At 52.8% G+C, this 16,192-nt stretch overlaps 1 protein-coding gene across 3 annotated transcripts in view; it reads left to right on the forward strand.

The window, feature by feature from the left end:
* Window positions 1-2,022: 2,022 nt before the first annotated feature.
* NUP210 (nucleoporin 210) overlaps window positions 2,023-16,192 on the forward strand; it is a 109,340-nt gene continuing 95,170 nt past the window's right edge. Inside the window, exon 1 of one of the 3 annotated variants that reach the window (XM_023250062.2) lies at window positions 2,023-2,329. In XM_023250062.2, coding sequence (XP_023105830.2) covers window positions 2,157-2,329 — 173 coding nt within the window. In that variant the 5' untranslated portion in view covers window positions 2,023-2,156. The remainder of the gene's footprint in view (window positions 2,330-16,192) is intronic. The other 2 variants (XM_023250061.2, XM_023250060.2) reach the window with 2 other exon arrangements.

Here is a 16,192-nt window from a genome sequence, read left to right on the forward strand (position 1 = left end):
CATAAATTTTCTTTTTCTTCTGGGATAAATGCCCAAGAGTATACATGTTTGTTTTTAATGAATTAGTTGTCATATTTTCCAGTCAAGAGATTTCACCTAAAAAAAATCCATGTTCCTGACTTCTCCTCCCTAATCACAACATCTGGAAAGACAAGGCACAGCAACTCATGATCCGAATGGGTCAGAGCATTCCAGTCCCCTTATGCCCTGCCTAGTCCCTTTTATTTATTTACCTGCCTGCCAAGGCTCCTGGTTTACCGAAGTGGGCAGAATTGGAACACGATGGGTTTTGTATGTACACATGTCTGCAATTTCTCTGCTCAAGCAGAAAACACTGGTTGCCTATGGGGAAGTGGCCGTGAGGGGGAATCACTGTTACTGCGAGCCCTTTGGGGCTTTTTTAGTTTAAGCCACCTGACTGTATGACCTCAAAAATGAATAAAATGTGCAAACAAGAACACTAACATTTCCTCACAGATGCCCCTCTGGCACCGCTTTTCCCCTACAACTCTTCTGTTTCTTCAGAGAAGAGAATCCGGTGGAATTCCCCTTCCCAGAGCACCTGGTTCCACACAGGCAAAAAGCCCCTAGCTCTGGGATCTAGCTTCTTCAAATGCACATGTTGCCTGGTCTGGGGTCTTAAGGCTTTGACCCCCACACACCCCTCATCATCATCCAAAAGCCCGATGACCCCTGGGCCTCTCTGAAGTCCAATTGGGTATCCATCTATACCCAGCCCTGGGGCCACCTCCTCCAAGAAGCCTTCCCAGCCTGACTGAAATTCAGCATCTCCTTCCTTGTCAGGCAATGGCATTAATGCGTGCGTTTTTGGTTACAATTCAGTGCACACTTCCTGAAACTTTTACACAAGCTGGTCTGGTGCACCCTCACCCCACCCCTTTCCTGACCTCCCACTAGACTGCCCCCCTCACCCGCCCCCCCACCCCTTGCAATAGATTGACATTTTGGAGGCACTGGTGCTGCGTTGTGTCTGCTGAACCCACTCCCTCATGCAAATCATGACAAAAACATCTACAAACCACAGAGCACAAGACGTAGACTGAATGTAAGATCCAAGATCTCTGAATGCAGATGAATTCAGTGATGCTTAACATTCTTCTCTCTCTTTTGGAGGGGAGAGGGGGTAGAGTGAGCTGCCGCAGGGCTGGTGCTCCAAATCTGCCCTTTGGGTAACCTCCCTGACTTCCAGAAGCCAGAAGACAAGGGCTTTGGGATCTGAGAGCCCTAGCGCTGCTTGCTGGGTGATCTTTGGGCCACTCAACCTGTTTCCTCCAGGAGAAATGGGGATCATAATCTCTCTCCGGCCGGGCAGTGTGGAGGCTGAAGTGGGAGGAAGCACCCAGACAGCTCTCAGTGCTTCAGCAGGTCGCTGCCCCTTGTGGAACCCGGGTCCCTCTTCTGGAAAGCACAGACCGGGATGAAGCGCACCTCGGCACTCCGCTTCCCCAGATTTCCGGGGTGCCCGACCCTTTGCGTGTCGACGGTCAGCCTCCCCGACCGAGTTCACGGTTACGGCCTCTTTTGAGCCGCGTCCGGGCCCGGCTCAATTGCCAGAGGCGAACAGAGCTGAATGAGTGGCTGCGGGCAAGGCCGCAAGGCTCCACACTGGCGCCCAGTACAGCTGGAGAGTTTGAAACCTCGGGGTATGAGCGCGGAGACCAGAAAACCGGGCAGCGGATCCCGCGTGGTAGAGGGGTGACCCGCGGGCGCACGCGTTCAGGCTGACCCCACGTGGGCGCGCGCCCTAGCCTCTCATCCCCCGCCTTACTGTGGCTCGGGCACGGGCCCCAACCCCCACGGTGTCCCGGGGCGCGTGTCCCACATTACCCACCCTCTCCCCGCCCGCACTGTGCGGCCAAGGGCGCGCGCGCTCTAGATGCTCCCTCCGCCCCGCGTGGTCGGGGGCGCGCGGGCCGGGGCCGGGGGTGGGGTCGCCACGGGCTCGGCCCCTTCAGTTCCCGCGCTCGGGCCCCGCCGAGGCCCAGGAAGTGGCCCTAGGCCGCGGCCCTCGCCCCGCCTCCTCCCGCCCGCGCTTATCACCTGCTGGCCCGGCGCACGCGGGCGGGGAAGGAGGGCGACAGGGGGAGCGCGCGGGCGGCCAGGAGCCGGGTCGCCGGAGGTGAAGCGCGGCGAGGATGGCGGCGCGGGGCCCGGGGCTACCGCCGCTGCTGCTCGCGCTCTCGGTGCTGCTGGCGCTGGGCCCCACCGCCGCGGCGGCCAAGCTCAACATCCCCAAAGTGCTGCTGCCCTTCACGCGGGCCACGCGCGTGAACTTCACGCTGGAGGCCTCGGAGGGCTGCTACCGCTGGTGAGGCGCGCGGCCCACGGCCGGAGGAGGGAGGGCCCCGGGGCCGGGCGGGCCGGCAGGCGGGCGCGCGCTGCAGGTGCGCCGGCGCGGGGAGAGCGCGGCCGCGGCTCGCCGGGCCGGGCCGCGCGGGGCCGGCGGGAGCGCGCGGCTTCCGGGGCCGGGGCGGGCGCCCGGGGGCCGGCGGGGCGGCCGGGCGCGCCCCCAGCGGGCCCGCGCGCAGCAGGTGCGCCGGCGCGCGCTTTCTGGGCACCCGGGCCGCTGCCAGGCCGCCCAGGCCCGCCGGAGAGGCCGGCCGCGCGGAGCTCGGCGGCTTGCGCGCTGGTCGCCGTCACTGCGCATGGCGCCGCCTGGGCCTCCGCGCGTCTCCGGCTGGAAGGGAGCGGGGCCCGGGCCGCAGCTAGCTGTTTGTGCGGGAGGAGGGAGCCCGAGAGTCGGCCTGACTTGAGGAAGGGCTCCGGGAAGGCCCTACCAGGGAAAGGGGTCTTCAGGACTTCCCCTGTGGGGAGAGGAGTGCCCTGGAGCTCCTGGGCCGGGGATGGGGGTCCGCGTGGTCTTACTCTTCCCCTTCATGCCCAGGACTCCGGGGAGCGGATGCTCAAGGCCCTACAAAGCCCTAGCCCGGAGACGCAGGTTTCTTGGTTTTGTCCGGTGATGGGGGACTCATCCCTGGTGCCGGACTGGTGTGGGAGTTGGGTTTGTGGGGAAGTATGAAAGGCGTGCGTGGGAAGAATCATACCCGTTCGGCATCGTTGGGAGGAACATAAACCTTTGATGAAAGGTCTTGTGAGGGAAACCCTAGGGACCCATTTTACAGATGAGAAATGAAACGCAAGGACTGCTTGGTGATTCACCTCCGGTTGTCTGTCCAGAGTGGGGTTAAGCCTTTATGCTCAAAACTCAGGCTTTTTTTTCTGTCCCCTCCGCGCTTCCTGGGGCATCAGGAATTCCACATTCATTGTGGAGGGGTGGGATCTCAGAAACCCCAGAAAAGAATGGAACCAGAGGCCTCCGTTTGTTCCCTCTTGCCCCCTAGACCGAGAGGCCTGGCTGGGCAGGGTAATGTGGCGCAGACCTTCCATCTAAGCCGCCAGAGAATTCAGCTTCTACTCTCGCAGGTGGAGACAGCCCAGGGTGTGACTGAGGCCCCACCTTGCTAGAGATGAAAAAAGGCGGTTCTCTGCCTGCTGGCTTCCATGAGGCGCTTTTGCCTCTCCCTTCTTTTTCCTGTTTGATGCCTGGGTCAGTGCTGAGGCTCAACAAGGTGTGATCACGTTTCAGAGAACAGGTGTGCGTATGTATGTTTTGAGTCTGTCTGGATATCAGTGTGTGCGTATCAGGCAGACATGCTTGACCCCGACCCTGGCCCAGAGCAGCGGTCTTCCTCCTCAAGGATGCTATTTGCAGCTATGTGTTTTCTGAAAGCGGCCTTGTGAAATAAAGCCATGCTGAGTCAGCCAATTGCATTTGGGGCTTAGTGCCTTATGCCCCGGGAGGGTCTTGTTTCTGGCTTGGTACCAGAGGCTGGCCTTTGGCTCAAAAGTTTTCTATATACCTGACTAGGGCCTTGTCTTGTGTGGGAAGATGAACTGCTAGTCCATGCTTTCCAGGAGATACATGCTTGTTCTCTGGTGGAGGTTGTCTGTTCTCTTGATATATGCGCAAGAAAGAGGAAGCTGATTGTTAAAAACAGCTGGCTTCAAATGAGTCCCTTTGGATGTATTTGTGTGCTACTTCCTTTGAGATTCTATAGCTACACTCTTTTCCCCCCTAAGTACATTTTCTTTTCTGAGAGGGGCTGGTGATTTTTAATTTACTTGTAAAGCTTCTTAGGAGGAAGGGGGGGAAAAACCACATTCCTAATCTCCTATGCATCAGAGAAATGCTAAGTACCTTATGACTTGTTTTGCATCTGATCCATCATTTTCATCACAAATGTGTGACTGCTTAGCTTATGTGTCTCTTCAGAGGTATTTGGTGGTGGTGATTTTCCCCTGAATTTCACAGGAAAATCTTCCATCAATCAAGCATTGAAAATATTTATTTTTAGTAGTGCTGTTCCTAGTTTAGTTCTCTGTTGCTTTAGTTTTTGAAGAATTTCCTCTGGAGGTTTTAAGAGTTGGCATGCAGATGAGCTATACGTCCGCAGGTATCTAAACCTGGGAGGAAACTATCCCCTTCATCCAGGAAGTTAAGTCTGATGTGGAAGAACAAAAGAATTAAAACTCTCCTGGACCTTGGGGGAACTTTTGCTCAATCGTTTGAATTTGGAGCCAGGTTCCACGTTTACACTGAAACCCCTGCATGCCTCAGCCAGTGCCTTAAAGTTGACACTTTTCCTCTTTCTTGATTTTATAGCATCAAATAGTCGGACAGCGTTTGGCCCAGGGAGCCCTAGAGATCGTAATGCAAATTGTCCTCGGGGGCTCAGAGAAGGAAGGGCTCTGTGATGTGGCATAAACACCGGTGGTCCCCGACCAGCGATGGTTCTACTTAGATTGTTCAGCTTTATGATGGTGCAAAAGCGATAGGCATTCAGCAGAAACTGTACTTGGGACTTTGAGACTGTACTTGGGACTTTAGATCACTTCCCGGGCTAGCGGCATGCAGTTTGACGCTCCCTCCGCGAAGCTGGGCAGCAGGCAGCAGTTACAGGTCAGCCAGGCGATCACGCGGGTCAACACCCAATACCCTTACAAGCATTCTGTTATTCACTTCCAGGTACAGTATTCAACAGTTATAGGACACACTCAACCCTTCATTATCAGATAGGTCTCTGTTAGAGGATTTTGCCCAACCGGAGGCTAATATAAGTGTTCCCAGCACGGTTAAGGTAGGCCAGGCCAAACTGTGATGTTCGGTACATTTGGTGTATTAAATGCACTTTCAACTTGTAATACATATGTTTCTGAAGTTTATTTTGGAGGGAGGGAGGGAGGGAGAGAGAGAGAGAGAGAATACAAGTGGGAGAGGGGCAGAGAGAGAGAGGGAGAGAGAGAATCCCAAGCAGGCTCCGCTCTAATAGCCCGATGTGGGCCTTGAACTCACACACCATGAGATCATGACCTGAGCCAAAATCAAGAGTTGGACGCTTTACCGACTGAGTCACCTAGGCGCCTGATAGTTTCAATTTGAGATGCGTTTATCGGGGCCTGAGCCCATCGTAAGTCGAGAGAGATCTGTGGCAATAGTCTCTGAGTTGAGTGGGAGCGCCCGGGATGCCACCATTCCCACCTCCTTCCGGGACTTGCGGCCTCTGGCTAATTGGAGATTAAGAGTTGCACACTCCACCGACTGAGCCAGCCAGGAGCCTCAGGTCTTTTTTTTTTTTTTTTTTTTTTTTTTTTTAAAGGTATCCTTTTATATACAAAATGGCATTACATAGAGAATTGGGAAAATACAGAAAAAGAGAAATAGGCCCTAATCCTTCAGCGTAACACGGCCAGTCACTATTTGAGCTTCCTTTTAGTCACTAATTCCCCCCCTGGAGCTCCTTTCTAACATTGCCTCATGCTTGGTACTTGGGTCATTTGGTATCTTTTTCTCTGCTAACCACCAGCTCACATTAAGGCTCAAGTATTTTTCTTTTCTTTTTCTTTTTTTTTTTTAAGTTTATTTATTTATTTTGAGACAGAGAGAGAGAGGGAGAGAGAGAGAATGTGAGTGACAGAGGGGCAGGGAGAGAGAGAGTCCCAAGCAGGCTCTGCGATCTCAGCATGGAGCCTGACACGGGGCTTGATCTCATGAATCAAACGGTGAGATCATGACCTGAGCCAGAATCAAGAGTCAGACACTTAACTGACTGGGCCACCCGGGTGCCCCAGGTCTCAAGTATTTCTTTATGGTGTTTCATTATCTTCCAAAATTCTGAGTGTCTGAGCACCATTCTGGTGTTCCATCATCTGCTCACGCTTTCCCCTGTGATTATAGTCCCAGGTTGTTCTGCTTTCTCCCCTGGGCTTGTCTTGGAGAAAGTGAGTATCTTAGGTCAGTTTCCCAGTGCAGCCTGAGACGAGGACTTGGTTGCCTGTGGTTTATTGGAGAGTGTGCTCTCCTGGGAGGCAGGATAGGGAAGAGGGAGGACATGAGTAAGGATGTAAGGATGTGGTCCCAGAGAAAGTCTGTGTGACTTGTGACCTCGTGCAGTTGAAACGCACTTCAGGGCCATCTCCCTTGAGGTACAGGGGAAGCTGAGCTTTCGAGCTCACACCCGCAGTCAGCCAGTGGCTGCCGCTGGGGAAGGGGGTGTTGTGCAACCTTCTGGGGCTCTGCTTCCGGGGTGAAGCAGCCCTATTGGTCAGGGGTGTTTGAGTGGGTTAGGTTATGGCGCACACCATGAGTGGCAGCATGCCCCCTGCTGAGAGGGGGGGGATCGGCCTGGTAAAGGGCATCTAGGCAGGGCATCCTAGAGCCCCCACTAAGCTGCTGTACCCAGACTTCTCCTCCTTCCCTGTGCCTGAAGAAGCCTTCCCAGGGCACCCTGAAGCTGCCTGGCGTGTTGGCCAGGCTGGGTCCTGAACCAGCGTGCACTTCTCGGCCACGGGTGTTAGGGTTCTTGGGAGGCAGATGGGAGCCCTTCCTGCTGTGGTGGTCCCCACACAGTGGCCCTTGTCCTTGGCGTGTGTTGCGTCGCACGCACCTCAGATGACCCTTGGCGAATCGGGGCACTTAAGAGCCGACAGTCCCTCTGCCCTTGCTGACCCGCGGCTGTGTGAAGTCCAAGGCCAGCAGCGCACCTCCCAGGGCCTCTCGGCCAGTCCCGCTGCAGCCTGGGGAAAGTGGAAGAGAAAGAGGAGGGGCAGGGTTTCCTCTGGCTCTTCCGGGGCCCCTTCTGCACACCGAGCCAAGGAGGAAAGTCAGCCAGCCAGCTGCCTTCTGCCGAGCTCACGGACTCGGCCTGAAGGACGGAGGCTGTTCACATGCTTGAAGCTGGACAGGTGAGGCAGTAGAACCCAGGGGAAATTGGAGAATCAGGCCCTGAAATTGAAATAAAAAGTTGACAACGTGGAAGCTGAACCAAAAAAGTGGGCTTGATTCAGCGGGAGGCCCATCAGTGCTCACTGTGAAGGGCCATCCTGCCCAAGTGCACTGGTCAGCAACACACATTTCACAGATGAGGCCTGGGGGTCTACTTAGCAGGGGATGAATGTCTGTGACTTATACCCGAGCCAGGCGCCACTCCTGGGCCTGGGGCCTGGGATCGTGAACAGGCAGATGTGTTGGTGCCCTGCTGTCCTGGAGCTTGTAGCTGGCTGGGAGAGTTAAATGATAAACCAAGATGAAACGAATGGCTGCATTTCCTATGGTAAGAAGTCTGCGAAGGACATAAAACAACACGTTGTGACAAGGGCCGCAGAAGATGGCATGCAATTTTGGGCAGGGTGGTCAGGAGAAGCCTTTTTGAAGCTGACCTGGGACCTGAACGGGTACCAGCCAGAGGGAGAAGCAGGTGCAAAGGCCCTGGGGAGGGGCCGAGCTTGCTGGAGGAGCACAGACAAGGCATGTTTGGTGAGGGGAAGAGCGACGTTAGAGAGGGTGACAGGGGCCGGGCCATGTGGGACCTTGTGGGCTGTGGTTAGGAGACAGGAAGCGGGTTGCCAGGGTCAGGACTTGGGACGTGTTAGCCTGGGACCAGTTCATTCTGAGGGCCTTGCTCTCTGCTCTGCACCCGCCTCGAGGTCGGCCTGCAGCTCGGGGCTGCCGGGGCCTCGTGCAGTTCCCTTCGACGACTCACAGAGGGAGGTGCCAGGAAATGTGTGTTGACTTGAGTTGACCTGGTGCTGGGTTGTTTTCTTCCTGCCTCCTTTGCGGTCTGCTCTGCCCTGCTCTGCCCCCACAATTGGGTGGCTTCCTCCCTGCAGGCCCTGCCTCTGCCCCAGAGGGGCCGGAGCCTGCAGGTGGAGGGGAGGCGGGCTGTGCGTCCCTCCGCTCCCACCCACCCCCTGCTCCTGTGCATCTCTCACTTCTCGTTTTTGGACTCTCTTTCTGGCCTGGCCTTGGGTTCCCCTGCCCAGCTCCTGTTCCTGTGTTCTGAGGAGTGGTGAGTGGTTCCCCCAAGGCCGCGGGGCCCCAGAGAGCCTGACGCAGTGTGTGTGAGCTGGCCTTCTGTCCCACGGAATGGGAAAGACTGACCCTTCCAGAAGCCACCGTCAGCCCGTTAGGTTTCCTCAAAATAAAAGTGGATTTCTGGTGCCAATATGCAGCTTACATTTTTGTTTGTTTGTTTTTTAAATTGTGGTAAGATACGCATCTTGCAAAATTTACCATCTTAATCATGTTTAGGTGCACAGTTCAGTGGCTTGAAGTACATTCACACTGTCGTGCAGCCGTCCCCACCATCCATGTGCAGAACTTTCGATAATCCTCAACTGAAACTCTGCCCCATCAGACAGAAACTCCCCCTCCTCCTCCCCCCACAGCCCCGGGAAACCACCATTCTGCTTTCCTTAACACCTTTGAATATTTGCGTGTCTCCTGAGAGCAGACATGCCCCCCCCCCCCCCCCCAGTCTGGTAACATTGTTTTGATATATTTGTTTTTACGGTTACCAGAGATGTAGGGCAAACGTATGGGCTTTTCCTTTTCACTAGTGATACAAGGTTTCCTTTAAGAAAATTATTTTTGGGGGTGCCTGGGTGACTTAGTTGGTTAAGTGTCCCAATTTGGCTCAAGTCATGATCTTGCAGTTTGTGGGTTCGAGCCCCGCATTGGGCTCTGTGCTGACAGCTCAGAGCCTGGAGCCTGCTTCGGATTCTTTGTCTCCCTCTCTCTCTGCCCCTCCTCTGCTTGCTCTCTGTCTCTCTCTCTCTAAATAAATAAAACATTAAAAAATTTTTTTTAATTATTATTTTTTAACGTGTTTTATTTACTTGGGAGAGAGAGAATCCCAAGCAGGCTCCGCGCTGTCAGCAGAGGGCCTGATGTGGGGCTTAAACCCACGAACGGTGAGATCACAACCTGAGCCCAAATCAAGAGTCGGACATTTAACCGACAGAGCCACCCCACAGGGTTTCCTTTTAAAGTGCTTTTTCTTTAAAGAAGAATCCATCTAGAAGAAAAAAATAAGAAAACGATGCAAGGGTTACCTGGACGTGACTGGACCCCTGGAGGGCAGCATACAGAGAGGGGGCCTGGAGGTGGGGAAGGGGCTGGCAGACCGCAGCTGTGCAGGCAGCTGCCCGGGAAGCCGGACATGCACATCCAGAGGCTTCAGATATCGAAGGGGGCGTGTGGCAGAGGGAGCCAAGATAGCAGAACCAGTTTTGTTTTTTTTTTTTCTGCGAATCCCTTTATATTATTCCCCACTTAATCCTAAAAAAAAAAAAAAAAAAAAGGCAACAAAAACAAAAAACCCTTTTTGGTAAGAAGGACTACTCCCTGTGCAAATTAGTAGCCGGAGATGAGCTGGTTACTGGAAGAACCAGGTCGCCGTCCCCAGAGCCAGCTCGCTCCCAGGACCACACGGGATGGTGCCAGCGCTTCTCAGCCAGGGGGTGGTTCACCCGGGTCCCTTCAATAGGCCTTAATAAGATCAAGGACACTTTTCAGAAGCAGGATAAAGGATACACATGGGGTTGTGATTCAGGAGGGGGCTGAGGCCTCTTCTGCTGGAGTCTGGGAGCCCAGGCCCTCCCCTCGGGCAGCCCCAGGGCGGGTGGGAGGCCTTCAGCCCTGTTTTGAATAACAGTGCCTCCAGCAGGAGGGAGTAGGGCCCTGTCTGGACTGGGACTGGGGCCGGGACCGGGACCGGGACCGGACCGGGTCCATAGCCAGGCTGGGCTGAGCCTTTTTTTTTTTTCTAGGAATGTGATCTTGGGCTGGTGACTTAACATCTCTGTGGAGATCTCAGGCGTCAAATGGGGGTTTTACCACGATGCTAGGAGCAAATGAAACAGTTGCGTTGTGTTTCACCCTGTGCCTGACAGAATAAACACATAATGAATACAAGGGCTTTTTTTTGGGTTTTGCTTAAAAAGAGAGAAAAATACCAGTGCTTTGAATGAAATAAAGCAGTAAGCCTTGAAGAATTCAGTCGGGTGTTTCTTTCGTCCAGATTCTTCTGCCTATAGGCAACAGGAAGCTCAAGCCAAAATAGTTTAAATAAAACCAAGGAATGTTGTTTTGGCTTCCGGAACTGAACTGAACGCCCTCGCTTCTGTGCTCCAGGGGTTCGTGTGACGTCAGCAGGACCTGGCTTCTCGGTCCTTGGGTCTTGGCTTTGGCCGGGTACCCTCCTGGGGTGTCAAGGTCACAGTTCCAGCCGTACAGCCCCCAGAGTCCAGTCTAGGGGGGCACAGGCCACAGCACCCATTCGGGCTGACTCACCTGGGCACGTGCCTGGGTCTGAACCCCTCTCCAGTCAGGTGAACACAGAGAGCCGATTGGCCAGGCCCCAGCTACCTGTCTCCTAGAGTCTGGAGCAGGGTGAGCTCTCTGCAGCCTTATGGTCTGAGAGTGTGAGGAGAGGCAGCACCCACAGAAAAGCTGGGTACTGTTACTGAGAGAGGTGGATGGGGGCTGGGCAGCCAAAATCCAACATGGGCCACCAATGGGAATGACATCCTCCTTGCCTTCCATTCGTTAGGACATTTGGTGAAATTAGGTTTCTAATTAAAAACCTTCTCACAAAGAAAAGTCCAAGCCCAGGGGTGCCTGGGTGACTCAGTCGGTTGAGTGTCCGACTTCGGCTTAGGTCACAATCTCGCAGGTTGTGTATTTGAGCCCCACGTCGGGCTCTGTGCTGGTAAGCATGGAGCCTGGAGCCTGCCTGGGATTCTGTGTCTCTCTCTCCCTCTGTCCCTCCCCACTCACGCTCTGTCTTTCTCTCTCAAAAATAAATAAACATAAAAAAAAAAAAAAGAAAGAAAGAAAATTCCAAGCCCAGATGGCCTGTCTGTAAATCCTACAAAACACTTAAGGGATGGACAGTACATGTTTTGTATAAAGTCAAGAAAGAAAAAGGAGTGATGTTACCCTAGGTCATTTTTATGAGGTCAACATTCCACTTGTTGCCAACCAGACAAAAACATTACAAGAATAAGAAATCCACAGGAGAAAAGCACAAATTCTTTAACGGAATAGTAGCAAGTCAGATCCAGAAAACTGTAAAAAGGATGATGAGTCATCATGACCCACTGGGATAAATCCCAGAAATGCAAGGTTGGTTTAACATTCACGATCACGGTAAGTCACCGTATCAATGGAATGAAGAAGAAAAGCCATATAATTGTCTCCATAGGTGCAGCGCATTCAACACCCATTCACGGTTAAAACATTTGTAGTAAACTAGGCGTAGGAGAGAATGTATAACCTGATACAGGGCACCTGCCAAACCTTGTACCAGAGTCTTGTGCTAAAGGTATTGGGGGCAAGAAGTCCCCAAGGAGTCCACAAGCCCCGGACTCGGTCTTCACATTGTCTCTGAGGGAAGTTGGACAGGAAAAGGTCATTGCCAAGCCGCTGCCTGGAGACATTTGTGCTTGCTGAGCCGTTTGCCTTGAATGCTCTTCCCTCAGATATTCAAAGGGCCAACGTCTGCCTCTCCTTCAGAGACATTTGAGTCTGTGCTCTCTGTTAAGGCTTCCTCTGACCATCCTCCTAAAAATCGCAACCTTTCCCGTCCCTGCTTTATGTTTGTCCACAGCCCTATTGTGTAAGATCCTGTGTTCACTTACTTGTTTTGTTTATTCTTCCCACTGAAATGTAAGCTCCATGAAGATGGGGATTAATGCATATCTTGTCCCTTGGTGTATCCCCAGCACTTAGAGCAGCAGATAACCTGGAGTACAGCATATAACCCAGCAAATGTGGATTCGGTGCATGAATGCATGAGGACCAGTGGGGCTGTGGGGGCTGAGAGGAGGGGGTGAGGAGGCTTGGGGATGGGGCCGTGCAAGAGCTGCCATTTACCGCGAGCCACGAAGCCATGAAGGCCGGCAGCCTGAGAGCTGGGAGAAGGAAGGGCATGTGAGGTGGCAGGAACAGCAGAAGCAAAGGAATGGAGGTATGAAAGCTGGGAGGGAGGGTGGGAGGGAATTCCGGGCAGAGGTTAGACTTGAAGTCTGATGGGTCGGGATCTTGCTGGCGGTGTGGTTTTGGGCCAGTTACCCTGTCTTGGCTCCACCGTTGACAGTGGGGGTCCCTGATGAAGCTGCTATGGGGGCCTGACAACAGGGACCAGGGTCCGACTTCGCTCAGGGAAAGGGATGGACACGGTGAGGCATAAATGTTCATGATCTAGAAGGACCTGCATTGTCTTCCTTCCCTTAAAAAGCTAAGTTCTCGTGGTCAGCACTGCACGAAAGGCCTCTCATTTGAGAACCTTGTGTTTCCTGAACTTGAGAGCTTGCTGTGTTCAAGGCCCATAATGAGAGCTTTATATCTTCTATCCCATCTAATCCACCCCGATCCTTTGCGGCAGGAACTATTTTTATTCCACTGTGCAAAAGAAGAGACAGAGGCCTGGAGAGATTAGATTGTTTGCTTAAGGCCACACAGCAGGTGAGTGGCAGCACCCTGCTGTCTTAGGACGTCACCTTGTAGCAGAGACCAACAGAGAACAGAGGGAGGCCTGTCACCATCACCAAGTGCCGCTTACCCCGCTGCGCCAGGGGCCCCGGGGAGCCCTGGGAGCCTGTCCTGTGGGCCCTGGGGCGTGCCGGTCAGTGGGAAGACGGGGCCCACCGACCACCGGCTGAGATGTATGGAGGGACCGTGCACGTGCGAGCTGGGGCATCACAAATCCTGTCGGTGGACTGACAGTTAATTTAAACTGGGGTGAGAGGAAGGCTCTTCAGCAGAAAAGCTGTAGGAGCCAGGACTTGTCTCTTCGGTGGAACACGGTGTTATGTGCAAATGAATTGGGCTGTGCAAATTCATTCATTCATTCATATGTGCAAATGAATTGGGCTGTGGCCACAGAGAGCTGGCTTCTGTGGGCAGCAGGTTACCTAGAGGGCGTCTCAGCTGTCTGGGCTGCACGCGGACCTGCCTCCTAGGCTGTTAGTGCTTGTCTGTCTCTGAGCCCCGTCCCCCGGGGTCTGTCCCGAGGATCCCGTGCGCTGTTGCCTGGGATGTGTGCGGCCGCCACGTTCGGTCTTGTGGCTCGGGACACATCCTCCGCTCCTCGCCATGGGACCTGCCCAACCAGAGAGGGGACTTGCTGGTCTCCAGAGCCCCTGATGTCGGTGCGTGAGGCTGCTCCATCCTTGTTTTTCTGGAAACATGGGGAAATGGCAGCTGATAGAGTAGTGCCAGAGAGAAGGTGTAGCTGGCGTGGTGGGACCGGGTCGCTCTCCCTCTGCCCCTTGTCTCCCACGCCGTGAAGCTGCAGACGCTTCAGGCCACTGTCAGAGTTTGGCTTTGTCTTACTCATGACCTGCATTGGAATTTACTTACTGTTTCCTACAAAATGACTCACTTTTTTGGGAAATTGATACTGTCTTTAGTATAAACATTTATGAACTCATGAGTTTGATACATTTGTTTTTCGTAACACACTTTACAATGAAAGAATAACAATTGAGGGACACCTAGGTGGCTCAGTCGGTTAAGCATCCAACCTCCACTCAGGTCATGATCTCGTGCTTCGTGAGTTCAAGCCCTGCATCAGGCTCCGTGCTGGCATTGTAGGGCCTGCCTGGGATTCTCTCTCTCTCTCTCTCTCTCTCTCTTTCTCTCTCTCTCTCTCTCTCTCAAAATAAATAAACCTTTTAAAATTTTTTAAAAAATAAAGTGAAAGTATAAGAATTGAAATACATAAAGAGTTCATTTAAAAAATAGTTCGTCTGTAAATGACTCCTCTTTGCTGTTGTGTGTATCATACCCCGGTGAAAATACTTATGAAGGGGGAGAAGGATCTGACCTGGAGTTGCACAGACCTTGCTGTGATCCCTGGCCCTGCCACTGACAGCTGTGGGGCTTGGGGAAAATTACTTGACCTCTCTGAGCCTCAGTTTTGTTTTCCCAGATAGTCCAGCCAGAGGCTAAGTAATCTGATGGATGTAAGTATTCAACCCTGATTTAACATGTGGTGGACAATCCCCTTTCTTATCTTCTAGCCCCTCCCTGCGTTAGTAAGGATTCTCTAGAGAAACGGGACCAATAGCATATAATTTTATTATATACAAAGGGATTTATTATAAGGAATTGGCCCGTGTGATTATGGAGGTTCACAAGTCCCAAGAGCTGCAGGGTGAGTTGGCGAGCTGGAGACCCAGGGAAGCCAATGATGTAATTCCCATCCAAAGGCTGGCAGACTGGAGACCCAAGAGAAGCTGATGTTTGAGTCTGAAGGCAAGAATAAGCCAATGTCCCAATTCAGAGGCAGTCAGGCAAGAGAAATTCTTTTTTTTCTTGGAAGAGGGTGAGCCCTTTTGGGCTCTCCAAGCCTTCAACTGATTGGGTAAGGCCCACCGACATTAGGGCAATCTGCTTTAGTCGGTCTACTGGTGTAAATGTTAATCTCATCCAAAAATACCCTTGCAGAAACACCCAGAATAATGTTTGCCCAGTTAACCTCGTGGCCCAGTCAAGCTGACCCCTAAGATTAATTAATTACCATATTCTCCCAGCACACACACACACACACACACACATTTTTAAAAAAATTTTTTTAAGTTTATTTTTTGACAGAGACAGAGTGTGAGCATGAGCTGGGGAGGGGCAGAGAGAGAGACAGAGGGAGACACAGAATCCGAAGCAGGCTCCAGGCTCCGAGCTGACAGCACAGAGCCCAACGTGGGGCTCGAACTCATGAACTGTGAAATCATGACCTGGACCGAAGTTGGACGCTTAACCGACTGAGCCACCCAGGCGCACCCCCCCCTTTTTTTTTAAGTTTTATGTAAGTAATCTCTATACCCAACATGGGGCTCGAACTCACGACCCTGAGATCAAGAGTCATACGCTCTTCCAACTAAGCCAACCAGGTGCCCACCGCTTTTATACTTTAATCGAAACATGGTCCCTGGATGTCTCAGCACTAGCCAGATGTGAGGTACGCCTGCCCATCATCACCTCTGTTATCTCCTCTGGCACTCCCTCTCTCTGTCTGCCTGCCTTGGCGTGATTAGCCACTGTGTCTCCAGAATTGCCCGTCCTCCCCCTTTGGAAAAGCGAGTCTTCTCTTGCCGGATCCTAGACGCAGAAACATTCCAGAATTGCTTATGTGTGGCCAACTCTTCCATTCCCAGCCCTGGGAGGAGCCAGCCTGAGTCTCCGGGGCATCTGTGGGATTTTATGAGCCCACCCTAGAGAGCTGTGAGATGCAGACACAGCCCTTCTGTGTAGTCGGGAGGGGACTCAAGTAGCAAAACACACCCAGACCCGGCCTTGATCACGTGTATCCTGGCCCTGGCATGGCCTTTAACTAGGTCCCCTTGTCTTTCTGAGCCTCAGTTTGCTTTCCTGTACAAAGAAGGCACAGCAGTAGTTTTGTAAGTTGTGTCCAATGTTAGGGGGAAGTATGTGCATTTCAAAGCTGAAATAGTTCTGGGGCACATTGGTGGCTCGGTTGGCTGAGTGTCCAACTCTTGATTTCGGCTCAGGTCGTGATCTCATGTTTGTGGGTTTGAGCCCCACATCAGGCTCTGTGCTGACGGTGCGGAGCTTGCTTGGGATTCTCTCTGTCTCCCTCTCTGCCCCTCCCTCATGCATGTGCGCTCACTCTCTTTCTCTCTCCCTCAAAATAAATGAAGAAAGAACAAAGTTGAAATAGTATAGAAAATACGGAAGAATAACATAATGCATACCCCCAATGTTACCATTGGAATTAGCCATGGGTTACAATTTATGTATTTGTTTCCAGTCTGTTTCTTTTGGGTGAGAAATCCAACACTGCCAGTAAAGCTCAAGTTCCCTTTGCCG

The sequence above is a fragment of the Felis catus genome, chromosome A2, assembly GCF_018350175.1.
Source record: "Felis catus isolate Fca126 chromosome A2, F.catus_Fca126_mat1.0, whole genome shotgun sequence".
Taxonomy (NCBI): Eukaryota; Metazoa; Chordata; class Mammalia; order Carnivora; family Felidae; genus Felis; species Felis catus.